At 33.6% G+C, this 14,888-nt stretch overlaps 1 protein-coding gene across 1 annotated transcript; it reads right to left on the bottom strand.

The window, feature by feature from the left end:
* Nucleotides 1-10,689: 10,689 nt before the first annotated feature.
* Nucleotides 10,690-12,129, bottom strand: LOC127798712 (germin-like protein subfamily 1 member 11). The gene is made up of 2 exons (XM_052332265.1): nucleotides 11,907-12,129; nucleotides 10,690-11,386 (listed from the first exon to the last, which is right to left on the bottom strand). Exons 1-2 carry the CDS (start codon nucleotides 12,067-12,069, stop codon nucleotides 10,827-10,829), a joined length of 723 nt encoding a protein of 240 aa, XP_052188225.1. The 5' UTR covers nucleotides 12,070-12,129; the 3' UTR covers nucleotides 10,690-10,826.
* Nucleotides 12,130-14,888: the final 2,759 nt, after the last annotated feature.

The following is a 14,888-nucleotide window of genomic DNA, read 5'->3' as shown; positions in this document are numbered from 1 at the left end:
TCAAACCCACTATGCTGATGGGCCTCCTTGGATCCCAGCCCAACCCGTGCCTTCAAAGGAGAGCTAGGCCTTGATAGGCCCAAATTACCAACTGGCATGCAACAGCCCACATGCCCCACCCTTTGACTTGATTGATTAGATCCCACAAGCACATCAAAACCCCTGCTCTGCCGCCCATCAATTAACGAAAATAGTTGCCTTGACGTAATGTACTCCTCAATCTTCTCAAGAATACTACATTATTGCGGATTATCAACTATTCAATCATGCTCCATCCCCATAGCAATATCCAAAGGCCAATTAACTCCCACATTCAATGGTTGAGAACTGCACTTCATGTTCATTGGGAAATTCGGATCAACATTCTCCCCCACCATACTCGCCGCACCCCCCTTGCACTAAGACCCATTCCCGTCGATTAGGCTATCATGTCCATCAAAATTAGGGGTGTGCAAAAAAACTGGTGCACCGCGAAAATCAGCCAGACCAAAATCGAACCAGATCGAACCGATCGATTTTTTTTTTTTGGTCGAAAACGGTTTGGAGGCTGTGCAAACTGCGCAGTTCGTGGTTTGTACAGCCGGCGATTCGGTTTAAAATCGAACCGACTAAGAAATTAATAAAAAAAATTATAAAAATATTAATATTATAAATACTTAATAATCGGTAGCAGGCAACCCTTCTCCCCCACCCTCACACGTTCGCAAGTTGCGAATCGCAACCCTAATCGATCGGCAGCCCCCTTCTCCCCCACCCGCGCAAGCGCAAGCTGCGCAACCCTAATCGGCAGCCCCATCCCCCACCCTTGCAAGTCCCAACCCTAATCGACAGCCCCCTCCCCCACCCTCGCAAGTTCGCAACCCTAATTGATTGGCAGCCCCTTCTTCCCCACTTGCGCAAACGCAAGCTGTGCAACCCTAATCGGCAGCCCGCTCCCCCACCATCGCAAGTCGCAACCCTAATTGGAAGCCCCATCCCCCACCCCCACAACCCTAATCGGCACCCCAGCCCCTACAATCGCAAATCCCTCGACACCCAACCCTTGCAGTCGCAAATCCATCGTCTTCTCTTCTACTTTCTCTTTGCTTCTCGTCCTTGGATTTTCGTCAACAGCCTATGCCCACGATTCCACCGCCGGTTGGGACAAATCGAGGTAGAAAAGAGGACCGACGGGAAGACCGGTTCTCCAATAAGTAGGTGTGTGTATTTTTATTAATGCCTAGTGTTCACTGTGTTTGTTTGTTTGTTGTTATTGGGTCTAAAATAGGTTGTGAGCACTTCTCAAGTTGATAGGAGATTCGGCTAACAATTGAAATTTGACTAACTGCAACCTAAAATTAATGGGTCTTGGCCAAGTGTGGAGTAGCCTATATTGTTTGTTTGTGTGGCCATTGGCTGCTCAGTTGGAATGAGGATTAGACTTGAAAATAGTTTTTCTATAAAAATCATAACAAATTTCATAATTAAGTGTGTTCATGGAACTAGATGTATTACAAGACTTTTACTACAGTCTAATTTGCTTCAAATTTTTTATTACTTTAATAGCAGATGGAAACAGATAGTAGCACCAATGATTCATCCGTTAAAAACCTCAATGAAGGTAGTGGTTCTAAACCTCCATTACCTTCTAAGTTTAAGGACAAAGGTATGAAAAAGAAACCTAGGCTACAATCTGAAGTATGGGATCATTTTATAAGAAATAAGGATAACCCTTCTAAGCCCAGAGCTGTGTGCAAGTATTGTGGTAAAAATTATGCAAGTGATACTAGAAAAAATGGGACAAGTACTCTTTGGAACCATGTAAACAATCAATCTAAGAAGAATCCTTATAGAGTATATAGAAGACACTACAAGAAAAATGGGTTTTAACGACAAGAAAATCAGTCGTTGAAAGTTGATTTCTGGTCGTTAAAAAGTATTAACGACAGGAATTTTCCTGTCATATTGCCTCCGATGATAAAAGTCTTTAACGACGGGAATGATAAACCCTTCATTAATTATATTAGCGACCATATGATTCCCGTCGTTAAAAATAAATATTAACTATCAAATTATAACCCAATAACGACAATATTTCTCGTCGTTAATAGTCTAAACAATTAGCTACTGTATGATTCCTGTCGTTAAAAATAACTTTTTAATTATCAAAACACAAACCAATAACGACAATATTTTCTCTCGTTAATAATGTGAACAATTAGCGACGGTATGATTCCTATTGTTAAAAAAATATTATTTTTTTATTTTTTTAATATTTTTAATAGTATGAAAACAATTGCTAGTCATCAATGACAAAAACATCATGTTTTGATATAAACCACCAAACCTATATATCATTATCCATATCAAATTGGAATAAAACTCAAAATTAAACATGCTATTCAAATAACACCAGAGTAATCATTATCCATTAGCATTTATACACCAAAAGTAGTATATAGATATATATAAGTGTTAATTGCCAACAAATTACACTAAAAAATATGTTCAACTAAAAATAACACTTTGAGAATTGTATATACTATTCAAAAATATACAATGAGATTTGTTTGCCACTTCACTGCATGAACTGGGCCTTCACCAGAGTGTAGAACTTGGAGACCAAATAAATTTATCAAGTCAGGAACCAAAAAATTTAGAAAGAACTTTTAATTGGATCCTTTTAGATGAGAGACAAACTAGGCATCTAGAAAAAACCTGGTCACGGCAGCCAATCCAATTCTTCAAATCCTTTGGAAGATTTTTTTTACATAATCTAGATCTAAAGCAATTGCCTTTATTGGATGATTATATTCAAATTTTATCCTCTCATCACTGTAAAGGTTGTTTCTTATAACAAATCCATTGTCTGAACAGCTTCCAACATATTCACCTCCTGTGTCAAAGCAAAGATAATTAACACTAGCAGCATGAGCAAGGAATTCCTTTACCTGTACATAATAATGATACTTATCAACTACCAAGGAAAAAGACAGATGATTAACTTGAAATGCAATGATATATCAGCTTAGTAAGTGTAAAAATAATAAACATCTGTTTTCTAAGCTGGCAAAGTAGCTGAAAGGTCTAAATACAGAATAACAAACCCTAAGTGAAACTCCTAATGTGTACCACCCACTACTCTTAAATTTAGGATACTTAAAGAGAAAGGCCTAGAGATTTCTTTTTGTAATACAGATTCTTGCAAACTTTTTCTCATGCAAATCTAAAACAACTTAAGATGCCAGATAATTATGCAGACAAATAAGTAAACATTGCATTATGCTTTAGGATTGCCTATAAAATAAATTTCAGATATAAATATGAAGATTAAGAATAATAATTCATTTGTCAGTATAAGAATAGACAGTCAAATTTGTTAGAATACTATTGTCCTAGATGATTCCAAGTATATCTCTCTTGATGATTTCTAGTAAAAAGGCATGTGGTGTAGTAAACAGTAACAAACCCAGGAACTTGTCTTGCCTAAACTGAGGGAAAAGTAACCAGTTTCAAAACAAGTACCTTAACAAGGACAACATCTAGAACAACCTAGTTGAAACATGTGCCGTGATAGGACGAAGCTAAACATGATGAAAAAACATAAAATGAGAGACGCGGGGGGGACACACTAGAAGTTTAAAGACGAGGAAAATGAAGCATGGAAGCTTACACAAAATATATTTAGCTAGTACGACAAGGTACACCTTCTCATATTCTCCACCATGGTAAAAATAGCAAATGTTTTAGAAGGGATTTTTGGTTGAAAATTTGTTTCCTAAGCTCAGCTACTTTTAACTCATCAGCCAAATGCATTTGATCTTTCAAACCCGTGTCTAGGTCGAAACTGTGTTTGGGAAACAATACTTCAATAAACAGCATGGTTTAGGGAGCTATCTCTCAAAACAATTTTGGTTTGGGAATCAAGTCCCCACACTGAATGGCAAACCAAGGTTGAGGTTGGGATAGAAGTCGACTTAAAAACTTTGGAACAGCTAAACTCACTAAAGCTAACGAACCGAGGACAGTTCAAGTGAACATGGTGATGATCAAATTAAGGTCAATTCCATGAACTGTAAAACTATCAAGGCATTTAGGTTTCAATTTTGAGCAGTAAAGGAACAGCAACAGGGGAAGAAAAAAAATGAATTGCAACAACTAAAAGTAAAATAAAACCTCCAACAAATTACAACAATAGTAAGTTTCTAACCAAAGAGTGCTTTCACTCATGATCATTTCTATAAAACGAGAATAAAGGCAACAATCTGTCCATGTGTCTAGACAATCACTGCACGCAACTTGTCTTAGGTTTAGTTTTCATTTAAAAAGAATAAATCGAGAGGCATCAGTATATTTGAACTTCAACGTTGGCAGCTCACTGACTTATATACCTACATATATATACATATATTTTTTTACGTCTGCATTAAGTTAAAAATATTAAAGGATTAAATAATTGAAGGATGCTATCATGCAAATTTTTATTCCTTATTCATTACATTTACCCCCATATATATATATATATTTGAAACAGTCAGCAAAGTTGTTTAACAGTGGACAATTAGACTTATTATTTTATTTATATATAATTTTTTTATGTTAAATTATATATATTATTTAACTTGTGAAACTCATGACCTCACAGAGAATGTCTTATAGCTAAGTGACTAAGCCTGCATTCTTTGCATAGCCAAATCAAATATAAAGCATATGTGTGTGTGTGTGTGTGTGGGTGGGTGTGTGTTGAGAGAATCCATTTTTCCAATCAAACATTACTTCCTCTTTCTGCATGCCCTTTAGAATAATAATCCACGAGCCTTTTTGTGACTAGCATATCTATAGTATTGGCATTCAATTTTGCATTTTCTGAATTTGTATAGAGAATAATACTTTCATATGTTAATATATGTCTAGAGTAAAATTAATAATATAAAAATTAAGTTAATTTTTATTTAATAAAATAATTTTTTAATTAAGATGGTGATTAATAATTTAATATAGTATCTGAATCAATTATTCTATAAAGATCGATCAAACATGATTAATAAAAAAAATAAAGTTAACTCTTATCCAAAAATTTAAAAGAGACTTAAGAATGATACATATATATATATATAGATATTTTCTACTTGAGTAACTAAGGGACACAACGTATCTACTGGAGTCAATTGGCTAATATAATGCAAATTGATGTAGAACAGAGAGAGGAAATGGCTCATAATTAGTAACCAAAAGAAGAAGGAATTTACCATAGAAGTATGGTGATAATAATATTAGTATAAGAATTCCGTTAGAATGCGATTTTCCTAATATGAGTTAAGCATTAATTTTAGTGATGGAGAATTAGCATCTATTCTTTTTGCATCTTTTCTTTGGGTTCCCTAAGCTCTGATGAGGATGGAGATTGGAGAGTTTCATGCACGAAGCCACTTTACTCTTTTGTTTGTTTGTTTACTTCAATAGACAGAAAGTAATTCAGTGAAACAGAAGATTTGGTACAACATTAAGATCATATATATAATACATATATGTGCACAATGATGGAGGCGCATAGATACATCTACATATATATATATATAGGGTGGGTGAGAGAGAGAGAGAGGGGGAGAAACTTGGAGAGACGAGTGCACTGAGGCGGTGGAGAAGAGCCCTCGATGGAGTTGGAGACGATGGCGGTGTTGAGGCGGCGAAGGCGTTGAGGTAGCATAAGTGATAGAGGGAGGCGGGTGGGAGTATAGGGGAAAGAGATTTGGGAATTAGGGATTGGGGGGAAAGAGATTTGGGAATGCAGGGGGAAAAGGCGGGGCAACTTCAGCCAAATATTTTGGTTTTTTTTTTTTTTAAAAAAATATTGAATTGTTCATTAATAAAAATTAGAATAATTTATAAAAATAATATTAACAATTATTTGATTAATAAAAATAAAATAATTTAAGACTATGATAATTGATCAAATAATTTAAATGATTGTGTTAAGTTAATAATTATTTAAAAATAAAATTATATTATAAATAAATCTAATAATTATAATAAATTAGTTTGATAAATTGTATTCTTTTTAATATGTTCATATTTTTTTTAATATATTATATTATCAATAAATAACTAATGCTCAATTATCATAGTTTAATAATTATATTTGTTAGGAGTGTTCAAAACAATCGCTGGACCGCGGTTTCCGGCTAAACCGAATCGGACCGAACCGGCCGACTTTTTGAACTAGTGGTTCGGTTTGGTTTGAAAAACTGCCAAACCGCGCGATTCGCGGTTTGATAGACCGGCGATTCGGTCCAAAACCGAACCACCCGTATATAATATATAATTTAAAAAAATAATTTATATATTATAAATATAAAAAGGGGTAGCACCAGGCGAGCCTCTTTGCCTTTTTCTCTCCTCTTTCTCTCCCCTTTCCCCCCAACCAAACCCTAATCCTAAGCCATTTGCACCCACCCACACTCTCTTTCTCTCTCCTTTCTCTCGAACATCGCCAGAGATAGGGAGGGCGACGAGGAGAGCTTTTGGGTCTTGGCAGCAAGGCAATAGTACTTCTTCATGGTCTTCCACCACCCTGCGATCGAAGGATTGGAAGAAGAAGAAACGAGCAGCGAGCTAATGAAATCGGAGACGATGGATCGCTGGGTGTGCTTGAACTAGCCGTACCAGATGAGATTAATAGAGATTTTACCGTAGAGAAGGGGGCCATTGTGGTATTGCAAGGTGGAGCTTGTCTGGTCCTGAACTAGTTGCTTGAGGTTTATGGCAGCCATGGACAGATGAAAGAAAGAGATTAGAACGACAAGTTGCGGGACAAACTGTAAAACAAACGAAGCCATTTTTGGTTTCCGAACTGTGAAATGATCAGATTGAATGAAGAGTAGAAACCACGAAAAGGAAGATGAGTGATACTATATAAAATATTTATGTGGTATTTTTTTTTGTTTTATAGTGTATTTAAATTTTGAAACCGTGAAAATCGAACTGAACTGAACCACAAAATGTAGTGCAGTTCGGTTCAATTTTTCGCACCAAATCAAACCGTTCGGTTTGATTTGGTAGAAAACCGAGTCCGCGGCTCGGCGTATTAAACCGGTTCAAAATCGGGCAAACCGAACCGCGAACACCCCTAATATTTGTGCATTTATAGAAAAATATAATTATATTAAGAATTGTTTATATAAGTTTTAGTTAAATTTTAATAATTTTTTATTATTATTTTATGGTTTGAATTAAAAATTTTAGTCATTAACGACGGGAAAATGGTATATTAACGACGACTTATTTTGCCTGTCATTAAAAGTTATCTTATAACGACGAGATTTATATTTAGTCATTAATAGTACTACATTAACGACCAAAACTAATATCGTCGCTAATTTTTTGTCGTTAATGCCTATTTTTGTTGTAGTGAGATAAGAAGCAGAAGATTTTACATTATCTAAAGAATACTAACAATGAGAATGGAAGTGTTGGAGGTAGTATCTTCTACCTATGGGATTTAGTTAGGCAGCTTCTAGGATGGCATGTGCCAAAATGATTGTCATTGATGAATTATCATTTATGTTTGTGGAGTAAGAAGGTTTTAGATTATTTTGTGGTGTTGCATGCCCTAAGTTTGATCCTCCTTCACGCACTACAATTGTTAGGGATATAATTAGTCTTTACAATGATAAAAAGAAGAACTTGAAGTCATTTTTTTGTTAAGAATTCACAAAGAGTCTCCCTTACCACTGATACATGGACTTCCATTCAAAATATCAACTATATGGTGCTTACGGCTCATTTTATAGATTCTGAATAGAAAATGCAAAAAGAATCTTAAACTTTTGTCAAATTCCAAATCATAAGGGAGAGACAATTGATAAAGCAATTAAGGCATGTTTGAAACAATGGGGTATTGAGAAGATTTTCACAATCACAATTGACAATGCTGCTTCTAACATTGGGGCTATTGGGCACATGAAGAAAAGATTGCAAATTTGGAAGAGTGTTGTTTGTGATGAAGAACTCTTACACGTGAGGTAATAGGCTCATATTCTTAATTTGGTAGCGGGTGAAGGCTTAAAGGAATTGGACTTCTCTATTATGGCTATACGTAACACAGTTAGATATGTTAGAGCTTCTCCTTCAAGGTTGGCAAGATTCAAAAGTTGTATCAAGAATACTTGTAAAGAAGAGAAGGCACTTGTGTGCTTGGATGTGCCAACAAGGTGGAACTCTACTTATTTAATGTTGGAGCATGCATTGAGATTTGTGGATGCATTTAAATTATTGGAAGAAGAGGATTTGTTTTATTTGCAATATTTTTGTGAAGAGGATAGAAATGGGAAAAGGCCTATTGGGCCACCAAATTCTAAAGACTGGAAGAATTGTGCAACGTTCTGTAAGTTTTGAAAGACTTTTTATGATGCTACCGTCATGTTTAGTGCTTCTTTGAATGTTATTATAAATAATTATTTTCATGAAATTTGTAACGTATTTGGGAGACTAAACAAATGGAGTTCATCTTATGAATCAATCTTGAAAAATATGGCTTCTAGCATAAAGATAAAATTTGATAAGTATTGGGGCAATATTGAAAACCAGAATATACTTTTTTATGTGGCGGTTGTGCTTGATCCTAGGTACAAGATGAAATATGTTGCATTTTGTTTACGCAAGCTTTATTCTGAAGATGAAGTTAAAAACGTAATGGATTCTATCAAGATCGCTCTAGGGAAGTTAATGAATTTTTTTGCAACAAATAACTCAAATGGACAATCAGGAGAACATAAACAGGGTGGGACAAGTTCTAAACAAAATATTTCAGTTGTGGATTCTGATGAGGATGATGATGTTAACATGTTCAAATCTGATTTTGAGAAAGAATGTATTGAAGATAATGTTTTTGAAATGAAAAATGAGCGTGGAGCCTAATGAGGATATAAGAAATAATACTTTTGATTTCTGTATTTTTTAATCAATTTAACTACTTTACTTTGATGTGTAAAAAAAAAAAGATAAATACAAGTGCATAGATGTAATCAAAATAACGAAAAGTTTAAACTGTCATAAAAAAAATAAAGTATATTTAATTAAATTGAGTAAAAAATATAAATTTAGTTCCTAAAATGTGAAATTAAAGTATGAATTTCACATTTTATAAATTTACTTGCTAAAATATAATTTTTTCCCTTTTTTAGACAAGTATCTTTCGTGACTAAAGTTTTTTATTTTTATTTGATTTTTTTCCTTTTTTAACGAAGGATATTTTCTGTTGCTAAAGTTCACAATTTTTTTTTTTTTTCATTTTTAGCGACAAATATTTTTCGTTGCTAATTTTTTTAATTTTGAATTTCAATTTTTTATTTTTTAGCTACGGATTTATTTCATCACTAAATTTTTTTATTTTTTATTAAATATTTTCCTTTTTTAGTGATGGATATTTTCCATCACTAAAGTTTTTAATTTTTAATTTATTTGTTTTTTTATTTTTAGCGACAGATATTTTTCATTACTAAATTTTTTAATTTTATTTAAATTTTTCTTTTTTTGGCGACGCATATCTTTCGTTGCTAAATTTTATTATTTTTATTTTCTTTTTTCTTTTTTTAGAGATGGATATTTTTCGTCGCCAAAGTTTTTTATTTTCTTTTTTAGTGATAGATATTTTTTGTCACTAAATTTTTTAATTTTAATTTAAATGTTTTTCTTTTTTAGCGACAGATTTTTTTTGTCTCTAAATATTTTATTTTTATTTTATTTTATTTTCTTTTAAGCGATGACTTTTCGTTGCTAAATTTAAAAATTTATTAAAATTAATTTAGTGACAAGATTTCGTCGCTAAATTTAAAAAATATTAGTGAAGGAATTATCCGTCGCAAAAACTTAGGGATGGATATCCGTCACTATTCCATCACTAAATTCCATCACTAAAAATTATTTTTCTTGTAGTGATACCAGAAATTTCAATTTCATTTTGTGCCACTATATATACTGAGGTAATGTTCAAATCGAAAGTTAAATTATTTTATGCATAAACATGCTTTGATCTTCTTCAATTAGGGTCTTAATTTATATTTGAATAAGTGGGAGATTGCTAGAAATTTAAGTTGTTCAAAATAAGTTAAACAACTCTTAAATGGTCAAATATTGAAATATTATATGCTTTCAAAATTCTAATATTGCCCCATTCTCAAATATTGAAAGGATGTATTCTTTTAAATTTCTAACTATCCTATCTATATATATCAAGACAATTCTAGAAATTAGAGACACGTAGAATATATTAGAAACACAAGTTTTTGCCTCAGTTGAAGAAGATCAAAACTCTTTCTTTTATTTCAAAATTTTATTTCTTCATTTTTGTTGAGTGAAAAAATCTAAAAGGTCTTGTCATATCCACTAAACCAATTTTATAAATTCTCACAGCAAACTCAAAGTAAAGGGAGGGCAAATTTCGCTTTTAAGAAAGCAATTTTATTGCGTTTCAAGCCTTCTATAACTTGAAAATTCCCTGCATAATTTTATTATTTGTTATTGTTGTTATTTCATTTTAAGTTTTGTACTCATTCTTCATAATTCCCATTGTTGTAATATTCCTAATTAACAATTCCTTCTAATCATTGTTTTTAAACATTTATCTTTTGTTGTATATCAACTGTTATTATTAACGGGTACGTTATTTAATGAACATATCCTAAATTAATGTGCGCAGTATTCACGGAAAACTTTTGAGGAGGAGATCGCACAGGGCAAAATCCATTTATTTAAACAAGTAGCAGCAGAAAATGAGACCAACATCTCTGCCTAATACCCATGGCAACAAGTAATTAACACTTAAAGAAGTGTCCCATGCATGATCCTCACTATTTCATCAAGTTGATGTACCAAACCCGAGTGAGAAGATAGTCAACCACCTCCTCATCCAATTGGAAAGCCCTAGTAAGAACACTCGGATCAATCCTCGGATTTGAGCCAAACAACCCATTTGCAATGGTGACCAACCCAGGATTCTGGCTGTTGAAAGCTGCGATAGCCACTGCCCTACTCTTTCCTACGTTCAATTGGAAGTGAATGAGACCCATTGGAAACACAAACATATCTCCCGGCCGTAGAATCTTGCTGAAGAGACGATTGTCCGGATTGGTTGTAACAAAGCCTACGTAAAGAGTGCCTTCTAAGACGAGAAGGATCTCGCTGGCTCGAGGGTGTTCGTGCGGCGGGTTAACGCCTCCATTAGGAGCGTAGTCGATGCGAGACATGGAGATGCCCAGAGTGTTGATGCCTGGTAACTTGTCGACGTTTACTAAAGTGATTGTTGACCCAAGTGGGTTTGACGTGTTTCTTGGAGTTAGTAGCCCAGAGAAGGAGAAATCCTCGGGTTTGGCAACCTTGGGGTCCTTGCAGAACTTCCCATTCACAAACACTGCGTGAAATGGAACAAAATAATGAGAATGCCATGCATGTTCCACAGTCCATTCCTATAATATAAAATTTATACATCTTTGTTACTAAAATAAGATTGAACTAGTCGGTTGGACCGGAGATTGGTCGCCAAATTTGTCCAATTTGAGAAAGATCAAACCAATCAAAATAGGTTGATTTTGAGAGTTTATATGATTTTATCAATTCAAAACAAGTCCTCTGATGATAATTTTTAAAGATCAAAGGATAATTTGTCTTTTGTGGGAAAAATCAAACAAAACCAAGGATTTAAATATCCCAAATCTTTAGTTAGTATCTTCTATAATACTGCTTTACATATAAATTTCTAAACCGCGTGTAATGACGGAAAATCGAACCAATGAACCACTCAACCGGTATTCATGCCAGTTCAATAATTTGTCCAATTTTAACAACTATAATATGCATATATATATATATATATATGTGTGTGTGTGTAGAGAGAGAGAGAGAGAGAGAGAGAGAGGGAGGGGGTGTAATACCGGCGTTAGGTACTGTGGACTGATTGATGGCAACACAGAAGTTCTGAAGGGGGTTGGGATCAGTAGCATAGGCTAGGTCGGAAACCAAGGCCATGAAGATGGACATGGCAGCTGCAGCCACCTGGAAATTAAGAAACCTTCTTATCGTCGTCACCATCGTCATCAATATTAGTGTACAGAATCAAATTGGAATTGAACAAACACTATGCTTTGTTTCAACTGAGAGTATGAACTTGCTATATATATAGGTATCTTGAGTTGTCAATTTGTGGACTGTGTTCTCTAACTGTTCATTAATTAATTAATTAATTAATCACGGATTCTCCAATGATTAATTAAGTTGCTTCACACGCATATAGATATCAACTCGAACTGCTACTTACCATCTTCACCTTTTCCCTTCTATTACATGTGCGCGCGCGTGTGTTTGTTTGTGACAATATATCCACATAATTATATAATCTCACCATATTAAGTATGTTTTTTGATGCTCTTCAACTTTAAGGGCTACTTTGGCTATGCGTTTTTATTTTAAAGCTTTTAAGTTGGGTAGTGTTTAAGATGGTTATAGCATTTAAATTTGGTAGCGTTTAAGCTGATAATGTATTTGAATAAATGTACTTTTAAACTATTAATTAATAATTATGTGTTTAGTTTGAAAGAGCTGATAAGCTATTATAATTTGATAAAAAGATAAAAATACACATATTGTTGAATAATGTAAAATTTTATTATTAAATATTAATAAAGTCTATATAATTATTAAAAAATATATTAATACACTATATATACACTCTTTTTTTTATAATATATTATCATTAGATAAATATCACTATATATACAATATATATATATACATAGTGAGAGCAGGCAGCAATCGGGGTAGCCGCCAAGGATGGAGCCGACGATGGAGGCGCGACGGCGATGGCTGGGGCGACGGGGAGGCGGATGGCGACGGACGACGGGCAACAGTGGCAGCCATGGTTGCAGAGGGTTCAAGAAGAAGGATATGGATTGGAAATTGATGTTTTGGTCGAGGGTAATAAGTAATTTCCTTGGTTAACTCAGTTTTTATTTTAGGAGCTTTTTGCAAAAGCTAAGGGGGAGTAGCTTCTCAAGAAGCTGTTGTTATAGCGTTTAAGTATACAGCTTTTAAACTGTTTGAGTTTGCCAAATATGTATATGTAAGTATAAAAACTAATTAATTTCTCCAAATTAAGCTTCCATTGGCTTAATTTGGTGCTTCAGTACCATTGGGTGAGTGATTTTGAAATGCTTAGGTACGTAGTAGCTTTCTTTTTCTTGCATTGGTCCATAACTAATTTGGCTTAACCAATGGGAAATGGTTTTATCCAAAAATATTTCTACTTATAGAAAGAATTTCAAAAATCTACCTACTCTCCTTGTAAACTCGACGCCCCACATGTAAAAGCAATGCGAGGATAATACCTAAAATCTTCAACTGCCACAGCTTGGGTGTCAAAAATTGATAATTTGGGTCAGCAACAATCTGATTGAGACGTGTGTAACATTGTTTATCAAGAAAATTCCAATAATTGATTCTAATCTTCGGAATCTATGATGGACGGTGGACGGCAATGCCCTTCTAGAAATAGGAAATATTTTTTCAAAAAAATAATTTCTAAATCTATTGAGATTCAACCATTGGATCGTTTTGAATTTTGGATATGTTGGTTACTAATCTAAGACGATTAAGATGATCAATTTTGATCGTTAGAATCTACCATGGATGGTGGCCGACGATACCCTTCTATAAATAGGTAGTTTTTTCTCAAAAAAATTAATTTTCAAATCTATTGAGATTTAACCGTTGGATTAATTTTATTTTTGGGTATGTTGGTCATCAAACCAAGGTGATTCTAATGATCGGCTCCAATCATCAGAATCCTCCATGAACGGTGGCCGGCAATGCCCTTTTAGAAACAAGCAACTTTTTTCAAAAAATTAATTTTCAGATCTATTGAGATTCGATTGTTGGATTGTTTTGATTTTTAGATATGTTGGTTACTAAACCAAGGCAATTCTGATGATAGGTTCTGATCATCGAAATGTACCATGGACAATGGTTGGCGATGCCCTTTCAAAAACAGGCAACATTTTTCTAAAAAATTAATTTTCAAACCTATTGAGATGATATCTGATCGTTGGATTGTTTTAGTTTTTGGATATGTTGGTCACCAGACTAAGCTGATTCTGATTATCATTCTAATTGTTGGAATCTACACAGACAATGGTTGGTGACAGGTAATTGTTTTCCTCCATAGCTAATTTAGAGATGGAATTATTTTGGTCTTTAAATTTTTTTAAGTCCATATTTTGAATTAGAGATTGAATCTTTTCTGTCTTTAATTTGAAATAGAGATAGAAACATTTTTATCTCTAATTTGAAATAGAGGGAAAAAGTTCCATCTCTAATTTGAGGGATGGAAATAATTCTATTTATAAATGTAAAATTTAACCAATTTTGAGACCGATTACTCAACTAAATTAGAGATGGGAAATTTTTTTTTTTAGATGGAATAAAATTTCACCTCTAAATTAGAGATAGAAAAAATTTCATCTCTAATAGCAACGAAATAAAATTATCCGCCACAAATTGTTTAGCGATTGGCCTTTTAGAGACAGACCAAAAGCCGTCTCTAATTTCATCTCTAAAACATTAGAGAGGGAATTTTATGGGTTTAGTGATGGATTTTTTCCATCTCTAAACCTAGTTTTTCTTGTAGTGATTGAAATCGAGTAATAATATCTAAAAAAGTCAGTTGTAAACTAACTTTCAAAAATTACTTAAGTATATTTTAAACGAGAAAAGTATGTTGTGACTTAAAAATTAATCAACTAATATATGAGCTTAATAGAGCAATCTTCCTTTAATGGAGTAAAAATATATTTTAATTGAGTAACAAGTGGTTATACTCAACTAACTTATCAGTTTAATCAAGTAAGAACTGAATACTCAAA

The sequence above is a fragment of the Diospyros lotus genome, chromosome 4 (genome assembly GCF_014633365.1).
Source record: "Diospyros lotus cultivar Yz01 chromosome 4, ASM1463336v1, whole genome shotgun sequence".
Taxonomy (NCBI): domain Eukaryota; kingdom Viridiplantae; phylum Streptophyta; class Magnoliopsida; order Ericales; family Ebenaceae; genus Diospyros; species Diospyros lotus.
This window is presented reverse-complemented; position numbering and strand designations above follow the sequence as displayed.

Bases quoted from the DNA above. Each gene is read 5' to 3' on its own strand.
- LOC127798712 (XM_052332265.1), bottom strand. From the start codon at position 12,069: ATGACGATGGTGACGACGATAAGAAGGTTTCTTAATTTCCAGGTGGCT. The intron at 11,387-11,906 runs GTATTACACCCC...CATTTCACGCAG, and splicing joins GTCCACAGTACCTAACGCCG to TGTTTGTGAATGGGAAGTTC.